Genomic DNA, 21,762 nt, shown 5'->3' with positions numbered 1-21,762 from the left:
ATACTAGTTATTCTGTGATCCAATTTGTCCTGGTCTTTACTGTTCAACACTACAAACACAGGGCCAGTAGGACTGGTAGTAAGCCTAGTCCTAAATTTAGAACGTTGTTCAATGAATATATTCATTGAATTTTGACAGCCTGGGATAAGTTTTTGGCCTTGCAAAAGGAAACCGGAACATTTTGGGTGAACTTTCAGTTAGTAATGTAGTAACAATATTAAAAAAACTGCTGGAGCATCTAATTTCTGGATTCAAATGTAGGCTTTATATAACTGGAGTTAGGAGGAATATAGGTCAGGGTATCATTGGATAATCCGTAATTAATTTATTCATAATCCTTTGTGTAGTTTACTTTTAAAATGTAAGTGAATGGTTTCGCAAGTATAGATATATATTATTGCTACCTTCATATCGGAAATGTCTTCTCAGATAAACTAGTCTTCCATTGCCAGACCTATCTACACTGCACTATAGGAATGTTTTAATTAAACCTATATATGTATATATCTCTGCTACAGTGAAATCTCTGATATACTGACTTAAATGACCTAGTATGTGGAAATGTCATCGGTATATGTTTCTGTTTCTATTTTAATCCTAAATTGTCACGGTTTTTTGTTATTAAGAAGTTAGTGGTATTGTTGCGCCCTATAGTAAGGAGTATCTCAGTAAGTTTTGATTTACAATATAACCTGAAAACATCAAACTATTACTATTTTACTGCTGTTATTTTGGAACATTCCCGACCAAAAGCTTTTGATTACGGGTAATACGTGGAGGTATCACGTCAAACACTTATTGTGTTATTTTAGTTTTTTCCAGTAGGCGGAGGTAGATAACCAACATACGGAGAGCACTCCAGGCACCATTGTTAAAAAAGAAAGTGGGAGGTGATGTGAACCAAACATTTACTCACGACAGGGCTCTTCATATTTCATCCAGAGGAGCGCATGGATTCGGGCTCAGGCACACTGCCCGCCGCTGTCCTGGATGCTGCACAGACTGAATAAGGAGGCTGTCCCTCAATCTGAACATAATAATCGCACATAATACTGATAGCTGCAACTGTGACAGCTTGAACTAAGCAGACAGAGGAACAGCGCAGGAGCTGTTGTTTCGTGTACAGTACCGGTGTAGACAGTACGGTGGAGATGGAGCGGTGGAAAGGCAGAGTGGCCCTGGTGACCGGAGCCTCGGTGGGGATTGGAGCGGCTGTAGCCCGGGCACTGGTCCAGCAAGGCATGAGGGTTGTCGGCTGTGCCAGGAGTGTCGACAAAATAGAGGTGGGCATTTAATTTATTATCATTAACAGTTGGGAAATAGTCTGCCTGACTCATATAAGAAGCTAGCTCTGTTAGAGCAACAACAAACTAGCTAACTACCGTTAACTGTTAGCTAACATTAGCTTTACAACTTCAGCTAGAAACCTTTAGCCCCAACGTTACAGCTAACGGTATGTGTACACTGCCTTTTGATAAGTCAGGTATGATGTTCTGTCAACGTTAGGCAACGTTAAACAATTTAATTAAAGAAAGAGTACCCCATTTAACCTAATAATTAAACAATTTATAATATATTTGACTAATATTAAATCCAAAATGATAGACTAACGTTATAGGAATTGTGGCTTCATAATAGGTATAAACCAGACCCAAATCCCGACTAGCTTTTGTTACTGATGTCCCATGTTAAATTACAGGGATATTATTGTACCCTGGATTTCCACAGGATACAGGACCACCCACCAAATGAGGCAAATGTGATGCTCCTACACCAGCATCACTCTACATATCCCACTACACCCCAAACCTGTAATAATCTCTATTATTAAGCCTTGCTGAAAAATTAACTTTCTTCTGGTCGACCTTCTCCAGTTAAGTCAGAGGACAGGGTCAGCAGCAGCAGGCCAGCATTTACAGAGCTGTCAGGGATTCAGTATGTCTTGCCACATGACACTTCAGCGAGGGAGATACCTGCTAACAACATTATGTGGGACAGTAGCCTGTGGGTCACCCTGACATCCTTCATGTAGGCCTACTGCCAGTGTTACAGTAATAAACTGTCTGTTTAGGTGCAGTCAAATTACCTCACCATCCTTTCCAAAGAGGTGCCAGTGGATGCCAATGGGTCTTTCAGGAGTGCCAGTGCGTACCCAGTCTTTTGGGACACTGTAAATAAAGTGTTGACTAGATGTGTATAAGGATGTCTTTCTGGGTCATAGGTTTCAGGCTATTTATTGATTCACAACCAATAGGCTTACCAAAAAAATAAAAAATCCTGATTAAAATGACCCAAATTTCTACCTTATATAACCATTGTTATATTTTAGAAAATCAATTTACAACAACCAAACCCATATAAATCTCAGTTTACAAACCGTTGTATTTATATTCTTTTTTTATTTCATTTGTCCCAGCTAGACTTTGTAGAGCAATATTAATTTCTAATGTGGTTTGGAACAAACATTATCCGATACACATCACATTTTTGAGGTCAGTGCTCAGTTAGCTGTAGAGCTTAAATCACACCCACTATGATAATACAGACAAGTCCTGTCGTTATTTGAGTACTGTCTGCTCTAATCATGACTATGAAAGTAATTAGTGCCTGTGGTGATTATGTTTGAACTGCAAGTGAATTTGTCTTCTGCATATTGAACCAGTGAATTTATGGCTGTAATTAAGGAAAGAGAGAATTCCCACACACTGTCCTTATACTTGCAGTAAACTTTATTAATATTTCTTTATTAACGTTTGTTGCAAGTCAAAGCACAGTGTACTGAATCCTCTCTTCTCTTGCCTGTAGACATTTCCTCCTACGCGTGGCTGTAATTACAAAAATAATACATTTTTGAAGTATCGACTGGAAGACAAAGGCCTCCTCTAGGGCAGGTGTTAGTGACCCCACCCCACTAACTCTTGCCTAATCATAAGCAATAAGGCACTGCACCTTGCTTATCTTGTCAATAATTAGGCCTCACCCCACACTTGTCCCAGCTTCCAGCACTGGGCTGCAGAAGGCCTACATGCAGCCACCTTTTAGACTGTGATTTCTTAAAGCAGATAACTGTAGCTTGGCCTGTCACATTTGAATGCTTTGGTGTTTTACTGTAAAATGTCACCTAAGTACATCCACGTGTGCATGCACTACTGTGAATAATACATCACAGGTTACATTTTGTGGTAGCAGTCATGAGAATTCGTACTTTTTCTTACATCAAACTTCATGATGCCGTACAGTACTACGGCTATACTGTTTACAGTTTGCAATAACATAGTTTGGCGAGAGCATTAGACCAACATCAGTTTAGGGAACTCTGCTGATGATGGTGTGATGAAAGCATGATTTACAAGCAGGCGTGTACGTCGATATTAAAGTTATTTTTCTTTCTGGAGTAAAAAAAAAAGTTCCATATTTCAATTAGATCTTATTTACATGCAAGCATTTTCCCCACCTTGACCATGCGCCAACGACCACGACCACGACCACGCCCATGCCCATGCCCATGCCCATGCCCATGCCCATGCCCATACATGCATACAGTGAGTGTGATATCCTTTCTCCATTCATACTTTGGTCACATGGGCCTTCCTTTCAATAGTTAACGGCAGCAGCTTGGTTCAGCCCCCTTTTATGACTTGTGGAAGACGAAAACAAGGTCACAACATTTAAAATCTTTATAGTACTTTTACATAATAGAAATGTCAGTCAGCATGAAAGAGCTGACTACATCACAGCCAGAGCATTCTTAAAGAGGACATATCATGAAAAACTTTCCAGTGCATGTGCACATAATGTATCTGGCGTGCCGACCAACCCACAAACTGTGAAATAAGACCACACAGTCAGTTTTTTGTGGGCTGCCTTGCCAAGATCAGAAAACGTTGGATTCAACGAGCCATTTAGATTTGGTTCCCCTTCCTTTGTCACATGCAGGATAATTGGAATATACAGCACCCCCATCTGAGTATCTCCAACATGGATGTATTCTAACACCTGGATACAGCGTTCATGGCAGAGCCCCGTTCATATGAGAGTTGCTCAGTGGCGCGTCCGGCAAAAAAAGTTTACTTCCGGCCACTGAATATGCGCTGGCCCCGCCGGCGAGTTCCCACTCGGCCCAGAGACTTAACATTGTGATGACATCACAGGTTTTTAAATTGCTTTTCTCGGCTCGAGGGAAGTCCATGGAATAACAATTCAGAATAGAAAGAGTCATAACCGATCTTGTTTACAGTTCTCTCTTTTTTTTTTCTTTCAATGGTGGCCTATGGGAAAATCTTTTCTGGGTCGCAGGGGGATTTCCCGTTGCAGTTGCCACTGGACAAAATCAGCGGAAAGGCTGAGCGCTGTTCATGGGGGCCTGATCTCCACCCACGGCTTGAGCACTACCTTTGCTGCCATATTTTTCTCGCAAGCCAATCCGAGCAGACTGGGTTTTTCAGGAGGGGGGCTTAAAGAGACGGGCACTAAAACGGAGCGTTTCAGAGAGGGTGAATACAGGTGTATATTCAGACCGTATAAGACAATAATGTTGTTTTTTTTAACATTAAAGCATGTAAACGTGTTCTAGTAAAAACCCAAAATACAGGTATGAACATGTCTTGTTTAATTCTTTTTTGTTATGATGTATGAAACCCAAGCTCAGCCTCAACTAACTAAATATTTGGCCAAACTGGAGATTAATATCAGGTTGTGTAGAGTGACCGGTTTCCATCTCTCTCATTCTGTGACGGATGTCATCACATGTACAAGACCAGAGAGTTGTCTGTGTGAGTTGAGGGACAAAGCCAGTATTGTAATCTCTGCCGTGTAAACTGGGTTCTTGCTGCAGTTGCACCAAACCTGGCATGCTGCTAAGTGTCTATCACTAAGTAATTGTTCTTGACTTCCCTTTTGGTGTTTATTTCTTTACTCAGGGACATATTTATTTATTTAATGTTTATTTGACAGGGACAAATGCATAGAACATTGCTTTATGAAAAATACAAAGTAGATGCCATGCATACAGGTTTATAGCCATGACTAATTTGCAACCCCTGTCCCTGGGCAACCCCTGTCCCTTTTTTTTAAAGCTTTTACGGTCAGTCTTTGACCAACAGCGATATTCACACTTAGTATCATAGTAGACCAGATAAAACGATAACGAAAGGAAGACGTGTACTCAAATTTGATAGATTTCTGTTTAAGCAAAACATGGAGAATGCGGGGGTGGAGCTTTGTGGCTGCCGTATTGTTTTGTTGTCTGTGAGACTATAGAGTTGGCAGTGGGGGAGAAGCGAGCTGACGGGAGACGTGTGGTCACCATGGGCTCTGTGCAGGAATGGAGACAACAGGGACACATCCAAGGAGCAGCAGTACAGCTTTTCATTAACTCTTGTGAAACCCTTAAGGCCCAGTGGAAAAAGCTTTTATTTCGCTGTAGGAGAATTCTCTTCACACAATGTATTCTTTACAGTTATAAAAGGTTTAAAAGTGGCCTCTGCATAGGATAGTGCACATTTTCATTACAACCAAGCGCTAAAGAATTGAATTTCAGCAGTGAGATCACCATCAAACAGAGGAAGGTTTATTATAACTGTATGCATGCTGTTTGTAAGAATTCTGCCACATTAGAAGGATTTTAAGTCTGAGCTCACATCCGAGTCTGACTCAGAAGAAGAGGGCATCCAGTTACTGGTGATTAGGTTTTTTTTGTTTTTTCTTTCTCTCAGTCCTCTAAAGCACTCCGGCCCACATAGCCCATATGTTGGGTTTGTTATGCGTACCGAGCACAAGGTGATGCAGTAGTAAACACAGTTATGGGAGTAGTTAATTCTTCACACAATCAACGTGATATTGTGACTTTGCATAAACATACGCGCCACTTTCTAAAGCCAAGTGGCGTGTTATCTGTACGCTTTTTGAGCACCGGACGGGTTGGGTTTAGGAAAAGAATAACTGGTTGGGTTTAGGAAAAGAATAAGAATAACTGGTGGGGTTTAGGAAAAGAATAACTGGTTGGGTTTAGGAAAAGAATAACTGGTTGGGTTTAGGAAAAGAATAACCGGTTGGGTTTAGGAAAATAATAACTGGTTGGGTTTAGGAAAAGAAGAACCGGTTGGGTTTAGGAAAAGAAGAACCGGTTGGGTTTAGGAAAAGAAGAACCGGTTGGGTTTAGGAAAAGAAGAACCGGTTGGGTTTAGGAAAATAATAACTGGTTGGGTTTAGGAAAATAATAACTGGTTGGGTTTAGGAAAAGAAGAACCGGTTGGGTTTAGGAAAAGAAGAACCGGTTGGGTTTAGGAAAAGAACAGTGACGGTTGAGCTTAGGAAACGTGACACGTGGGACATGATCCCCGGTCTCCTGGGTGAAAGTCCTGTGTTTGACCTATCCACCCCGACCAACCTCCCTAAGCAGATTTTCGCCCTTTCATTCTACTCGCTACGGCGTAAATTCACACACAATTGCAAGGTAATGTAAGTCAAAGGAGGCCAAATGGCGTTGATAAACACGCTAAAAAGCGAGTATGCGTCTTGATAACACGCCAGAAATGGCATACGAATTGGCATGTCATACATACGCCACTTAATGAGATCAGTCTGACACAATACAGTAACGCGAGCTATTTAGCTGGATACGTAGTTAAACGTAATTTGCTCTTACCAGTGCATTGCCGTGTGTGACGTTACTTAATCTGTAGCAATCCCCGCCCGTCGGTCCCAAAATGTCCCAATTAGATAGTAAATGCTGTAAACATATTCTTTGTGCAATCATTCTCCGAAACAACCAAGCAGGCCTGCCCTGAGGCACGATCCACATTTTATTCAAAACGTGGCATTTATAGCATGTGGCTTGCTAGCTCGAAGTTTGTTGATGTTGTTTTCCGTAGATGACAGTGATTTTAAATGCATTTGCGAAACTTGATTTCACAAATGAAACGTGTTTAGTTGTAAATTAAATGTAGTCTGCTATCTAAATCTCACATAACCTGTTTGCTAATATGACTGCCATTACGTGCATGCCGACACATTTTCAATGTAAGATATCCATAAGTTGCACTTTAATGTTTTTGCATTATATGCAGGTCAGGGGCATGTAGAGGAGATTAGTGTCAGTGCTGCTGTTGCTCTGGGGGAGGAGAGGCAGAGGTTGGTATGGGGTGGGGTTTATCAAGTATTCAATGGTCGCCTATACGTTCAATGATTCCTGGAAAGTATAGTTTGTCGTACTGTATACAGGCTGACAAGAAACATCAATACCTAATTCTTCATTCTTCTCTGGTCAGTGGTCAGTGTCTCTGGTCAGCGTGTCTCTGAAAGATTCAGTGCTTTAATGGCATTCATTTAAAATGTGCTTTTTACATGTCCAAATTTCTTTTCTAAACTTGCTGCATGCAAGTAGTCACGTTTGTTTTAACCCAGGCTAAATGCAGAAAGAACATCTGCTTTATAAATACATCTATTTATATTGTAAATCTATTTAAAACTGCTAAAGTAAAACTGACATTTCCTGGGTGCTTTGAGGCTTCCCACAATAGAGGCAACTGTCAAAATCCAAAGCTTTGGCTGCTGCAATTTTAGATCAGATAAATTTAGCAAACAGTTTGTGGGTTTTTAGTGCGAGACAGATTTGTTGGCATGCAGAGAGTAGGCCTGCACCATTCGGGGGGGGGGAAGTATGAATCACGATTTTTTAGCTTAGAATTGATATCACGATTCTCTTCCACGATTTTTTTCACACGAAGTGTAATGTTTATTGCACACATAAACCATGACAAAACAAAACAAATTGGCAGTACCAAACAGATATTTTTTATGGCACATTGCGCATCACCACAAGCCTGTAAACATAGAGGCTTCATTGAAAAAAGAAAATAAAGTACATACTGGCCATTAGTCTACCAAAAATAGTGACTTATAACACATTGAACTAAATATGGCCCTGATACAGGCTCTATCTGAACTCCTTGAACATGTCTTTACATAATTAAAACATGTCAATCAACATGCTGCAGCTACAGCGTCAGTCTCTAGAGAAATGGAGTTTGTCAAGTGCCAATTTAAGTACAGTATCAAAAACAGAATGATTTCGTAGCACACTCTTTAACTGCTTGCCTTTCATGTCTTCAGCTGTCCTATCAAAATAAAGGCCGAAAATGCCCCCCCCCCCCAAAACAAGTAAAAATAAAAATAAAAATGATATTGCGAACAGGGGTAAATCGAGATCGCAATTTTATAACGATTAATCGTGCAGAGAGCCTGTGTTAGCAAGAGATTGAGAAGAGATTCTGCGTAAGATCTGTCCAGAGAAGACCATTTATGTTAAAGTATTGTCCTCAGCAATAAAGGAAAAACATGGAATAAGAAAACTCAAACCAGGACCACAAGTAACAGACAGATGATTTATTTCCCCAAATCTGGACATTCAATGCTGATGGCCTTTTGAGATATGAACATTTGAATACATTGCTTATATTCAGTTTCTGGTCTTTGCCTGTTTTAAGGTTTTAAGACTATTTTTTTTTTTTTTTTTCTGTGGGCTTGTATCAAACAGACTCCTGATTGGCTGCCTGTTAATGCAGCTCTGCACAAAGCAGTAGCCTCTACACTAAAACACTACACTTAGAACTCAAAGCCCTTGGCAGGTGAGCCAGGAGGTTAATTTAAGACCTTGGCTGACCAACTTCGATTTGTTGCCCGTTCTGAAGGAGGTAAAAGGTGCTCAGTCATGCTTCAAAAGCTGAGGTGACACAATGAAAGTCAGTCAGTGTCTCTGTCTGTCTGCATATCTGACGCTGTCTCAACCACCTCCAGTAGGTTGTGTCTAGACAGCCCGTCCTGTTAGTTCACAGTGAATAGATTTCACTCCCGAAAAGGATTTGAAGTGGGTCAGGTCAGACAGCTTTACTCTCTTTGTCTCATGCCCTCTGCCTCACTTTGTTTTTCTATCCCTTTTAGTCTGTGTCCTGATTCTTCTTTTTATAGTTTCTTATTTGGTCTTCATGTTTTGTAATTTTAGTGATATGTGTGATGTGCAAAATGGAGGATTAGATAGTTGTTCAGTATCGTAAAACCCCATTTAGCCTATGAACATTAAATACAGTATGAATAATCCAGTCATGTTCTAACATTGTGGTTTTTGCTGTATCACACCCAAGTGTGCAAACACTACTGACCTCAGTACTATTTTCACATTGAAATTAGTTACAACCCTTACCATCTATTCCAAGTTGACCGGCGTACATGCATTCTGTGCAAGGCATTTGCATGCAAAAATTGATTTCATTCATTGTTACCCCCTCAAGAGGAGGTGGAATCTGATATTAAGACCTCAATTTATCATCGTTGTCATTTGTCATGTCTTGTCTATATATAATATTTTATATGTATGTATATATATATATATATGTATATATAACCGCGACTTTGTCCGTAATTGACTAGCAAAGGAGTTTTCTCAGACCTGTATTACCGCAATACTTAAATTTCTTCTCATCGCTTATGTCAGGAGTGTTTTTAATGACATACTAAATCACTTGGGTCTCTACATCGCCAGACCTTACTCCACAGCGCTGTGCAGTAAGGTCTGGCTCTACCACACATACATTCCAGGATAGGAGAAAAGAACTCTCGGGGTTGTTTGCATTTCTTTAAACCAATCACAATCCTGTTGGGCGGCGCAAAGCTCCGGACGCAGAGGCGGTGGCTTTGCAAAATGGCCTTGGGAAGGAACTGCTTTGGTGGCACCATGCAAAAGAAAACGCCACATACAATATTAAACGAAGTTTACTGTTCACACAATACAGTAATGTATTTAAATTAGCTAGATACATGGTTAAATGTAATAACAGTGTATTGCAGCGTGTAACGCTACTTCGTCCATAGCGATCCTGCCACAATCAGTCCCGAAACGTCCCAGTTAGATAGTAAATGCCATAACGTTAAACACATTCTTTGTACATCTTTACAATCATTCCCCCTAAGAACCAAGCAAGGCTGCCTTGTTGCACGATCCCAATTTTCTTCAAAATTTGTCATTTTCAGCCTGTAGCTTGCTGGTTCGAAGGTTGTTGTTTCCCAAAGCGAACAGAGTTTAAAGGTCCAGTGTGTGTGGGAATTTCTCCCATCAAGCATCGAGATCATATATCGCAATCAACTCTCTCGCGCCACACAGTTCAAAGTACGTATTACAGTTACGGTAGTCTTCACGCTTTTTTCTGGTGACGCAGGGCTCTTGCTCTTTTCAATCTCCTTTTTTCTTGTATTGGGCGAAGAAGAAGACTCCTGTTCCTGAAATTTGGATTTTGAATACGTGTGGTCCTCCATGTTTCCTTCTTCAAAGTTGCCGGGGCCGGGAAGCGACCATACCCATTAGCAGCATTAGCAGCACCTGTGAGTTTATCATGTGACAGCGGAAACGCGAAAGGCGGAGCAGTATGTCCTGTATGTCCCTCACCGGCTAACGTATTTCAAGATGGGCGCATGAATATGGAGCGTCTACCCCAGTTCATGCAAACGCAAATGTAAAATTTCAAGCCAATAGGAATACTTGGAATTGATGGTGGAGGTAAATACTCATGAAAAAGGACAAGTTTGTGAATGGGCAACACCGATTTTGAGAATGAACAACTAAAAAGGTTACACACTGGACTGAAACGGCATCGGCGGAACATCTGGCAGCGCCGGATGTGAGCCAGTTATCTTGGAAATGTGCTGTCGATGATCCAGACTGGATTGGTCTAGACAGCTCAGTGACCCCTATGAGCCGTTTCCCCTGTACCACCGCTGTGCTGTCCTCTCTGTGCTTGTCCTCTTTCAAGGTGGAAGGTTTACTGGCATTGACATTCCCTCCCCGGGCCTCCTGCTCTGATAGGTGGGGGGGGGCTTCCTGTCCTGTCCTGTCCTGTGCTGTTGAAGACTTGCTGGAAAGCTCTTTTACTTTTGTACAGTCTATGAGATTGTGTGTATGAGGAGGCCTGATGTGCAAGGGAGGAAGACATCCCGTAAACACTAAGTGCAACTGCAGAAGCAGGCCAGCACTTGTTATTGTTATGTATATTTTTGTGGCAGGGTGCGAAAGAAGGAAACCTTTTTTAAATCGACAACACAGAGGCAACTTGAGTTTGCTAAGTTCAGTATTTCCAAAAATGGGGGGGAGAGGGGGGTAAATGGGGTTACTGGAGGAGTTGATGAGAAAGAATGCAAATTGGATTGTTTTGGCTTCGACAGCAGCAAAATTGGATTTGTTGCTGGGTGTTTGTTTTGATTTTGGAAACATTTTATGGCTACTCTAAAAAGCTGAACATGCTGAATAGACCCAGCTCAGGCTGGCCCAGTTTGAAAGGTTTTCATTTTGGATGCGTCTGATCAACACCGTCTCCATGAGACTCTCCTATGTCTGTCTGTTTTTGTTGTCTACTCTGGGCTCAAGTTATCATAAACTTAGCATGCATAATGACTTTGCTCATTGCTAGAACCAGCAATGGCCTGTGATGAGAGAGAAAAGTAGTTGTACCGATGGCCGGCATCAGGTGCAGGAATAACTCCTCACATGAGATAGAGGAGACACATGATGCATGCTGGTTCACTAGAGGAAAGCTTCACCCCTCAGCATGTTTCAACTACAAACAAGAGCACTGGAGAGCCATTTTTTTTTTTTTTTTATCATATGATGCCCTTGTGAATATGTGACGAAAGGCTGCTCTCGCTCTCTTTGTAGTTAATCCAGTATTGAAGTATCGCTGACAGAAATGCCATCCTCATACGGTTTTATGTCCTATTTGAAATAAAGATGTGCTGCTGCCTCTTCCTGATTTGTATTCACTTTGTTTGGGAAAATAAAATGCCACCACATTGGCTGCACCTGTCTGTTACACAACACCTGGCTGCCGGCTCGGTCTACCCAGTCTATCACGGTTATAAAAGCCTTTTTCATTTGGGCCACATACTCCGTTGTCATGTTGTTTTTTATTGCAGATTACAAAGTGACAACTACATGACAACTGAGTAGGTATTTACTTATCAACAGGCACCATGTTTAGTGGGGCTGGGTATCGCCAATGATTTCCCAAGTCGATTTAATTCCGATTCAACATCAGTTAGGTTAGTGACATTTCTCTTACAATAACACTTTTGCTTGGCTATAAAAGAGATTCTCAGAGAAATGATGCTGTAAATTGTACAAGCAAGAAGCAACCACCTATTTTTTATAATGCCCCAGGTTAATGTTTACATTAAGAATTACCCCCCCCCCCAAAAAAAAAGTTTTTACTTAACAGGACTAACATGTCAGTCATTGACAAACTACAGCAGTCATCAACACAGTATAGCCCATCCATGGGGAAAAAGGCATACATTAAAAAATCGATTTTATTAATTCATATCAGATTACTCAAACAAAGTTTTAAAGTTTAATTGGAGAATCCTTTATTTTAACCCAGCCCTAGTGTTTAGGTTTAAAGTTATTTACGTTTACCTCCTTGATTGGAGGAAGTTTGTTAATGAGTGTAGTTACTAATAAAGAGTATTTTTCTTATCTGTTTGTCTAGATGAAGGAAGTGCTGTAAAACAGCCCTTTCCGACCTTTAGACCTTTTGGTTTGTGAAGAAGAAATAATCACTCAACCATCCCCTCTAGCCTGCAGCAATGCTATTATACAGCCTAATATCACCTTTGACCCCACACACGGTATAATTGTGCTCGGGCTAAACTTGAGAGAGTCTATTGTTAATAGTTTGTGCTAGTTCAGATGGATAATGAGTGAGGGCTTAGCAGAATAAAGTGTCTCAACTAGATGTGTTCTTTAGAAACCAGTAGATATGGGCCATTTCAATACAGTGTGGAGCTTGTTTCAAATGAGGAATACCACGTGACTGATGAAGATTAAAACGTCACCGGTGCTTCGGAAAGCGCTTTCTGCTAAACTGTTACTATGCTAAAATAACTGAGAAAGATGGCGACGCACACTAAATACATAATCATAAGTATGACAACCTGATACCATAAGATAATAAAAATGAATAGGCTAATTTGATAAATATCATTCTCCAATGACCTGTGCGATTCATTTGAAATGTTAGATAAATATCAACCATGAAGTGAAAGCATGCGAGCCCACAGTGACACTGAGCCAATAAGAAGGTTATGTGTCAGCAAAAAGTGTAGGCTCTTTAGACAGTGCATGAATTGATTTACTGCAGTCTACATTTAATGCAGCACTTCTGATCAAAAGTATTACAGATTTAATAATAACACGCAGGCATGTTGACCTTTTTATTGCACACATATGAGACAAACTATTCAAATCAGATAGGTGTTGTAGTTCTTGGGGCCCATCTTAAAGGGCTGCTATATGTTTTGCAAACCACCAGATGTCCCTGTTTTTGCCCCAAAGCTACGAATCTTTTTTTTTGGCACAAATCGAAAGAAAGCCCCTTCAGCTTCAGTCGCCAATCGCTACGAAAAAATGAATTTCCCTTCCCCTTATTTATTTTGTGGGGTAGCTCCTAGTGACATTTCATGGTATCTCTAAACAGTTTTGACTCACCGGTTTGCGGTTGTAGGGCGTAGCGTTACTTACATTTCAGTGATAGATAATCACACTAAATTAGTCTTATATTACTCTATTGGGTGGATTCTCCCTTGAAGCGGTGCCTGCATGAGCCATCCTGTGCTGCTGTTCTCCCCTATAGAGTCAAATCTACTGAAACCTAAATGCATTTTGATCAGCTATAATGCGGCATGCTTCAGGTTTTGTTTTCTCACTCTTCTTGTGTTTCACTTTCTGGCTGCCAACCCTCGCTCTACTCCTCCCTCCTTCCCTCCCTCCCTCTGCACACTTTTTGTGATCACTGGACAACAGTCTCAGTAATGAGGATGAAAATGCGTTACGACAGGCAAAATAGTTTTGTGTGTCACAGGTACTTAAGAGATGGGACAGAAAGGATTACGAGGGAAGGGTTTTGTTGGCTGAATTATGGCTGCATAACATCTTTTAGATTTTTTTTTTTTTTTTTTTTTTCTTTTTTAACCGCCTACCAAGTCTTTTCAGAGAATAAGATGAGGCACAGTGGCCAATAACACAATCCATCTTTTGTCTGTGAGACCTCCCGAGTCAACCTGAGACAAATCAAATTTCTCAGCTCTCTCTGCTCATGGCTGCTGCCTTCTGTGCTATTGATCTGGCTCACCACTTAAGGCTTGTCTGCCTTTAGCGCTTTGGGATCTTTATTTTTATCTCTTTCGTTCTTCTGTAGCAAGTTGTTTTGTCGGTCCATTTATACCAGTTCCACGTGAGTGGGTGAATGATTGATGAACATAGTGTGGGACAATGCATTGTAGAGCTTATATAACCGCCCCCTGCAGGGGTTACTGGCCATAAATGGGACTATGTAGAGATGTACACATGAGAGTGCTGCGTGGGTGTATGTACACCCATTACTGTAACGTGGAAAGGCTTTATGACCTGTTTTAACATCATTTGTCTTTTGAATTGTACGATTTATTTTTTTTTTTTAATTTTATTTATTTTTTTTTTTATCTTTCAGTGTTGGTCTTATCAAGACTGTCTGGGTAATAGCAAATAGTAATTTTTATCTGAGTTTCAGAGCTCTGTGTACACGTGTGCAGTCTTCCATAACCAAGAACCCAAGAACATAACCATATACAAGTAACCGATAATACAAGTGATATTAAAATAGGTTTGTACATGTAAAGCGTTTTTTGTAAATATTTTTTCAAAGAAAAGCAAGATGGCGAATCAAATAAAGTACACCAAGTAGTTCAGAACGTGAATGCTACTTTGAGAGAACAATAATAACATAAGGTGTTGTTTACATTTTGGTTGACTGGATTCTGATGCTGCATTTGATTTGGGCGCGTCCTGTACACCTCCACTACACCTTGCCCTCAAACATACTTATCTTCAGTTCTATTTTGTATTCCCCCAGGGCTCATTTAGCAGCACCGCTGTGTGTGCGTGTCTGCCATCGAGATGTGTTTAGTGGTTTTCTCACCCACATTTTCTATCCCTATCTTAAAAGGTGTGACACCAAACACGCGTTACCTGCAGATATCCAGTTTCAATTTGGATTGTGATGAATGAATTGTGTGTACAGTGCATTTGCCGGCCATGTTGTTGCTGCATTTTCACGCCTGGTTGCTTATTTGTGGGACAGCGTGCTCTAGTGCGGTTTTCTTTATTTAACATTTTATTTAACCAGGGGCCCGTTCCAGGAAGGAGGTTTAACAAACTCTGAGTCTAACCCTGATGTCTGAGTTGATTTACCCTGAGGTGGGGAAACTCTGAGTTTTCGGTTCCAGAACAGCTGATTCTGAACAGTTGTTTCAATGAACTCGGAGTAGGTTCACTCAGGGTTAAGCGCGTGCACCACCACAATAAAAAGGCAGCATGAATGGAGCCATGATACTTCGATTCACCATGGTAACAACCACAAACAAACTGGTCAGCGGAAATACTGCGCGCAAACAACGAGTTTGAACATGTATTTTGTTAAAAAGAAGCAACACAGCAAAATAGCGACAATTGGTGTGGGAGAAAATTGCTACTCGAGTCAATGCGTAAGCTCTAATATAGTGTATTAATTTCATATTTAATCACAGGTAACCTATAATAATATATGGACTACAGATGGAAATTAGCCCTTGGGCTACAATCTGGCATTTTTTAGGTGTACTGTTGTACATGTCCATCAAATGTGCATTGTCCTGAAATAAATAAAAATATATATATATTACTGGTGAAAACTGGAATGGTACTACACCTATAATTTCATTTAGGTGCAATCCTGCGGGCGAAAAAGTAAACTAGGCTTACTACTAATCCCATTCTGAGGCTGCAGCACCATCATTAACAGAATTATGATTTACAATAATTTATTTCTTTTTAATGTCTCTTACTGGTTTGTGTCCAGGGAACCCTCCACAAATGTTTAAAACATGTTTCAGAGGGAGTCACACTTTGCTATACAGTGGCTTTATGCTCCGCATCACCAATGTTGTAAAGAAAACTACTGTTTGCAAAAAAAGAAAAACGTAATGCGACACAAAGAATCTGCACAGTTACAGACAACAACAAAAAAATATAAAAGGAGAAAAAGTGAAAAGGAACTAAAAATCAAGCATATTGAACTCCCATTTCGAAAGCGAAATTTAGAAAAGTCAGTTTCATAGTCGGCTAAATTAGCTGTTGGCGCGGCCAGTATAAAGGCTGGTTCTGGCCAAGGCAGTACAGCTGGTGCCAGAACTCTCTCTCTCACTCACACACACACACACACACACACACACACACACACACACACACACACACACACACACACACACACACACACACACACACACACACACACACACACACACACACACGTAGAGATTCACAGCCTGAGACTTCCTGTAGTTGGACCAAGATCACAGCCTGTTTGCTCTGCTGCTCCCACTTAAATCTCAGTAACACACCTAATTCTCCCCCTCTAACAAAAGACCAGCGTAGCTTCCTCTTTATGTTAACCTCCTTTCTGAATAAAGAAGAGCCTCTCCACCAGTCTGTTTGCCTGCTCCAGGCTACATCCACACTTCTATGTCTGAGCCTGTCCCTCCAGGGACAGCTGAACAGACCAGCGATTACAGCTTCACATTGAAAGTAATGGACAAGAGGGAATGGTTCACCTGTGTATAACAACGGGCAAAAGAGCTGGTTTACTCTTTTCAGATAAGACAAGGGTTTTCAGTTTTTTAGCATTTTGACAGCTTTATTCGGGTAATTCCTTCTCTCTGGATAATCCCAGTTAAACAGCTTAGAGAAAGAGAGTGAAATCTGCACACTTCAAATGTGAGATAGGATGCATTTACTCTATTACGGGTTTTGTTAGAAAAAAACCAAAATGATCCCTCAATCCAATTTCATCCTGATTCTAAAAAGCAGGCTTCACATGTGTACTTGGTTTCCTTTAGGAGCAGCTACCACAATAAGCAGATATACTGTAGTGCAATACTTGTGTCCAGATGTCAGACATTTAACAGAATATCCCACAACACAGTCCCATTGATCTGCACCACTACATCTGATGATTACCTTTCATCACATGTAGTCGTGTCATATGCAACTTTCTGCTGCTGCTTTCATAATCCATATTCTGGCTGTAAACTGTCACTATCAAATTCCAGGTGCTGCCTCTTCTCTGGGATTAGTTTCACCACAAAAAAAAAATGCTCGACATGAACATACAGTATATACTCACTATCTTTACACCATGCTTTGCTCTGCCTGTAAGAAATGGTTGGAAAGTTTTGGGCTTTGTGCACGTCTATTAACTGTGTGCCTGGCTAGGAATGAAAAGACCAGCCCAACCCATCTCAGATACTCTTGCCCAGGTAGATATCATCAATTATAATGTAATTACATGCCAAGTTGTGTCTACTTTTTTTTTGGGGGACTTCATAGGCATATGTACATACATCCTGACCTTTTTATGTTTAGCTAAATTAAATTCTGGTCTGTTACACACGTTGTGCAGAGGTTGGTGTGTCTGCCAGTGCTCTGATGGAAACATCTGGAATGAGCCTTCGCTGTTTCTTTCTGTGGGACTGAGACCAAAACCAACATGTAATGCTGATTGTTGATATTGTTAGTGATTCCCAACCAGGGGAACAAATAAACCGATCAAATAGTTAACTAAAAGTAACAAATAAACAGAGGCAATAGTTAACTAAAAGTAACAAATAAACTGATCAAATAGTGAACTAAAATTAATGACTAAACAGATAAAATAGTTGTCTCACAGTAAAGAATAAACAGATGAAAGTTAGATAAAAGGTTGTAATATCCAGCTTCTGCCACAAGTGGTAGTAGTACATATGCAAACTTGAATTGTATGGTAAAAATATTATAACAATATCCACTTGATTATAATAATTATTAGTGTTAAATGACCAGCTTATAATCCATTCATAAGAACACATTTGGAACATGACAGGTGGTGTCTATGATGGGGTACTTGAGCTCATCTCAGGGGGATGTGGGGGTCCATCAGACAAAAAGGCTTGGGAACCACTGGTTGAGATCACTGGGGGGGGGAACCCACACGCTATCAGGTATCGAATAAGACCAACACACTAAAATATGCCGTCACAAAACGTTGTTGCTCATCATCTCGGTCTACCACCAGCCCCACCCTTAACACCCACGCCCACTCCTGTCTGACTGGCACCCAGAGCGAGACATCAGATAACTGGTGCAGCTGTGCCTGGCAGGGGGATCGGTGTCACTTTGTATTTACCCCACAGTGGTGGACAGCCAGCTGACCTGGTTGGAGCGTATCCGGCTCAGCCTGCAGCAGGCTCTGCCCAGCTGTATCCCGAAAGGAAGAGGCATTCCATCAGTGCAAAGCTCGCTTCTTTTCTTATACAGCCACAATCCAGGGACATGATTTGGATTTTGGTAGAAATTTTAATTTAAAATGAATCTGTAAAATACATAGTCACACTGGAGTGGGTTAGGCTACCGAGGTGCTGTCAGGTTACCTCTTGGCCTCAACTGATGCGGTGTTGATTTTATGGCTGCATGTTCTCACTGCTCTCTCCGTGTCTGAGTGGGTAGGGTGCGTATCATGGCACTCTGTCTTAATTATGGGGTACTACAGGTTGATCATTTCTAGCTCTTAAGCAGCAGTGCCGCACTTCTGGTAATCAGTTTATGGCAACTTAAAGTGTTTACATTTTTGTGATTAATATCCTCTTAACAAATCTGAATGTTTGTTAAATTGGGTCTGATTTGTGTTTTTCAGAAGCTGGCAGCAGAATGTCAGAGTGCAGGCTACAGTGGCACACTGATCCCTTACAAGTGTGACCTGTCCAACGAGGAGGAGATCCTGTCCATGTTTTCAGCAATCAAGACGCTGCACAAGGGCGTGGACGTATGCATCAACAATGCCGGGCTGGCCCACAATGAGCCCTTGCTCAGCGGAAAGACAGAGGGCTGGAGGAACATGATCGACGTGGGTGGATCACAGACACGCAAATATAAATGCTTATGCTGCAACAAGCGAGAGAGAAACATTGTACTTCATTTAGAATTGGGACGGCTTGAATTATTCCCTCACGTTTATCCCCTTATTGAAATGATATGGATTTTATGGTTGTTCCTCTCAAACAAAACAAAAAAGCAGAAGGAGGAGCTGAAATAGTTGCCCGGTGCGAGTGAAAGTCTTCTTGTGTTTGTAGAGCTTGTGTTGTCGTGTGGACACATGGGTCTGCGCACACACACCCACACTCACACACACACACAGAGACCCCCTCCACTCACAGAGGCTGCTTCATTGGCTCTGAGGAGAAGCCTTGGCACAGTAGAGGCCCACTGATGAAAGCCAGCACTATTTCTCTTGTTTGGACCTTACATTCTGATTCATTGAGCTCTTGACCACTGAAGGCCCCCCCCCTCCACAAAGTCTCTGTCTCCAGAGTCCTGCATTCGTAACGCTCGTCCATCTGTTGTCATGGCAGCCCACACGAATGTGTACAGCAGTGTATTTTTAGCCTGTGTTTAATCTGTATGCTGACCTTGTTTGGCCACTTCCCCCTATCTTGCCACTGTGTTGGCTTTAACCTGCCGTCTATCAGTGTCACTATGGGAGCGGCTTAGAGGCCACAAGCTGGACAGGAACAGCAGGTTCAGCTGGTCCAGCACAGTGAGCCTTTGAACATCAGTCAGCTGAAACCGATTTCATCATATGGCATTTTAAATATTGTAAAATCACATTTAAGTTCTGCAAATTATATCAACTTTTTTTTCCACACAGCATGGCTATATGTCTTATTTAAATGCAGTGCATATATAGATGGAAACAACATTGATCGTTGTCCTCACTTCCCCTGCAGGTGAATGTCTTAGCCTTGTCTATCTGCACCCGTGAGGCGTACAAGTCAATGAAGGAGAGGAATGTGGACGATGGCCACATCATCAATATTAATAGGTAAGATATAAAGACGACCCTTTGAATCTAAGCACAAATGTATAGATTAATCTGAAAATACCTCAGCCAGTTTGTTCAAGGTGATTTTAATCTGCCAGGCATTAAGTAAAGCCCATTGTGAGCCCCACCTGGCCCTTGCTGAACCTGTGAAGAACTATTGGACTCTAATCCTATTAATTGGTTTATTTTTGGGAACTGTTCTGGGTCTGTAAAGCCCATTGAGACACTGTATATGATATTAAATCCAACAAATAAACATGACTTGCTGTATAAGCGAGCAAGTAGAGGCATTTAAAATAACACAAGTCGGAGAGTGTAAGATTAGTAATTTAATACCATAATTTGGGTTTGGATCAAGGTTGAAGCTACTAAATGTGGTCACTAGCTCATGCATCTCTCTCTCCTCCTCCTACCTGTCACAGTATGGGTGGGCATAGAATGGTGCCTAGTGCTGATGAGCATTTCTACTGTGCCACTAAATACGCTGTGACTGCTTTGACTGAGGGGATACGGCAAGAACTTCGAGAAGCAAACACCCACATCAGAGCAACAGTAAGTTAGTCGTCATCATCGGAGCGTGCAGCTTTTTCTTTGACCTGTGCTACTGCTCGCATATCGGACCACATAAACGACTCTACATACAGTATGCCCTTAGGCTTTCCCGATCTCATTTTAAAGTGCTCTGTCAGTGTGCAAGCAGTACATGTCTAATGCATTTGCCTGCCCTGCAGTGTATATCTCCTGGAATAGTGGAGACTGAGTTTGCCTTCCGGCACCACAACAGTGATCCAGAGAAAGCCGCTGCAGTGTATGAGAGTATGAAGGTACGAGTGCACGTTTGACTGAGCGTCACAAGATGCATTTCACAAAGCAAAATCATCACAGTGCTGTTGCATCAATAATGCCTAATTTTTCTCCACTGTTCAGTGTTTGAAAGCAGAAGACATAGCCAGCGCGGTCACATTTGTCCTCAGTGCCCCTCCTCATGTCCAGGTGCCTCTCTCAAGCTTTCGTCCCCATAAATGCATCAGCGTCGAGTGGTGATTGGTTTCTTTATTAATCTCCTTTTTGTATTTGTGTCATCAGATTGGAGATGTGCAGATGAGGCCAGTAGAGCAGGTTTCATAGCAGTGAGACAGGAAGCTGCAGGAGGAGCAGACAGACAGCAGCCATGGTGACTCCTTAGCGACCTCTGCTGGGTAAGGGTTGGGGGGGGTAAAACAAATCAACTACAGCTGTGTTGGCTCTGCAAGGACGTGGTCGAAGAGGGCTGGAGCCTTAAGGAGGCTATGCGAGGAAATGAAGGGCGTGGACTTTGTGAACCACTACAAAAATACTACTGAATGCAGCCACCTGGTATTTGTGAATTGTTGAGCCCAGTCCTGAACTGAGCTGACTCCAAAACTACAGTAGGAACAAATAACAAAGGAGAGAGTTGCTGCTGTGCTATGTGGTCATCTCCACGGCCATCACTTCAGATGGAAGAGTATGCCATTGATTGCACATGTTTTCTTTGTTTTGTTTTTGTAGGTCATATGACATATCTTTTTGAAATTTGAATGGAAGGATTAATTGCTGTTTGTAAGAATGACCTTTTCTTGTTTAATTTTTGTTTTATAACTATTTAAACTTTTGATTGTAGATAGAAGTGGTCTCATACTCACTAACCATAGACAATGCTATGTGCTACCGACTGTAACTAACCATCAGCAGTCTGTCCATCCTGACACCTTTACTCACTGTATGTTCTCACAAACACATCCAGTTACCCTTGTTTGGATCCATCCAGGTTTCA

General features: G+C 41.4%; 1 protein-coding gene across 1 annotated transcript; it reads left to right on the top strand.

Moving 5' to 3' along the window:
• The first annotated feature begins 900 nt into the window (after positions 1-900).
• Positions 901-21,183, top strand: dhrs11a (dehydrogenase/reductase 11a). The gene is made up of 7 exons (XM_039778281.1): positions 901-1,283; positions 18,783-18,992; positions 19,873-19,967; positions 20,390-20,519; positions 20,699-20,791; positions 20,895-20,960; positions 21,054-21,183. Exons 1-7 carry the CDS (start codon positions 1,152-1,154, stop codon positions 21,093-21,095), a joined length of 768 nt encoding a protein of 255 aa, XP_039634215.1. The 5' UTR covers positions 901-1,151; the 3' UTR covers positions 21,096-21,183.
• Positions 21,184-21,762: the final 579 nt, after the last annotated feature.

Source organism: Perca fluviatilis, chromosome 16 (assembly GCF_010015445.1).
Source record: "Perca fluviatilis chromosome 16, GENO_Pfluv_1.0, whole genome shotgun sequence".
NCBI classification, from domain to species: Eukaryota; Metazoa; Chordata; class Actinopteri; order Perciformes; family Percidae; genus Perca; species Perca fluviatilis.
The sequence above is the reverse complement of the archived record's forward strand: the minus strand, read 5'-3'. Positions and strand labels throughout refer to the sequence as shown.

Excerpts from the sequence above, each read along its gene's own strand:
- dhrs11a (XM_039778281.1), top strand. The coding sequence starts at position 1,152 with ATGGAGCGGTGGAAAGGCAGAGTGGCCCTGGTGACCGGAGCCTCGGTG. Across the intron at positions 19,968-20,389 it reads CACATCATCAATATTAATAG|TATGGGTGGGCATAGAATGG; the intron begins GTAAGATATAAA and ends TACCTGTCACAG. Across the intron at positions 20,520-20,698 it reads ACACCCACATCAGAGCAACA|TGTATATCTCCTGGAATAGT; the intron begins GTAAGTTAGTCG and ends CCTGCCCTGCAG.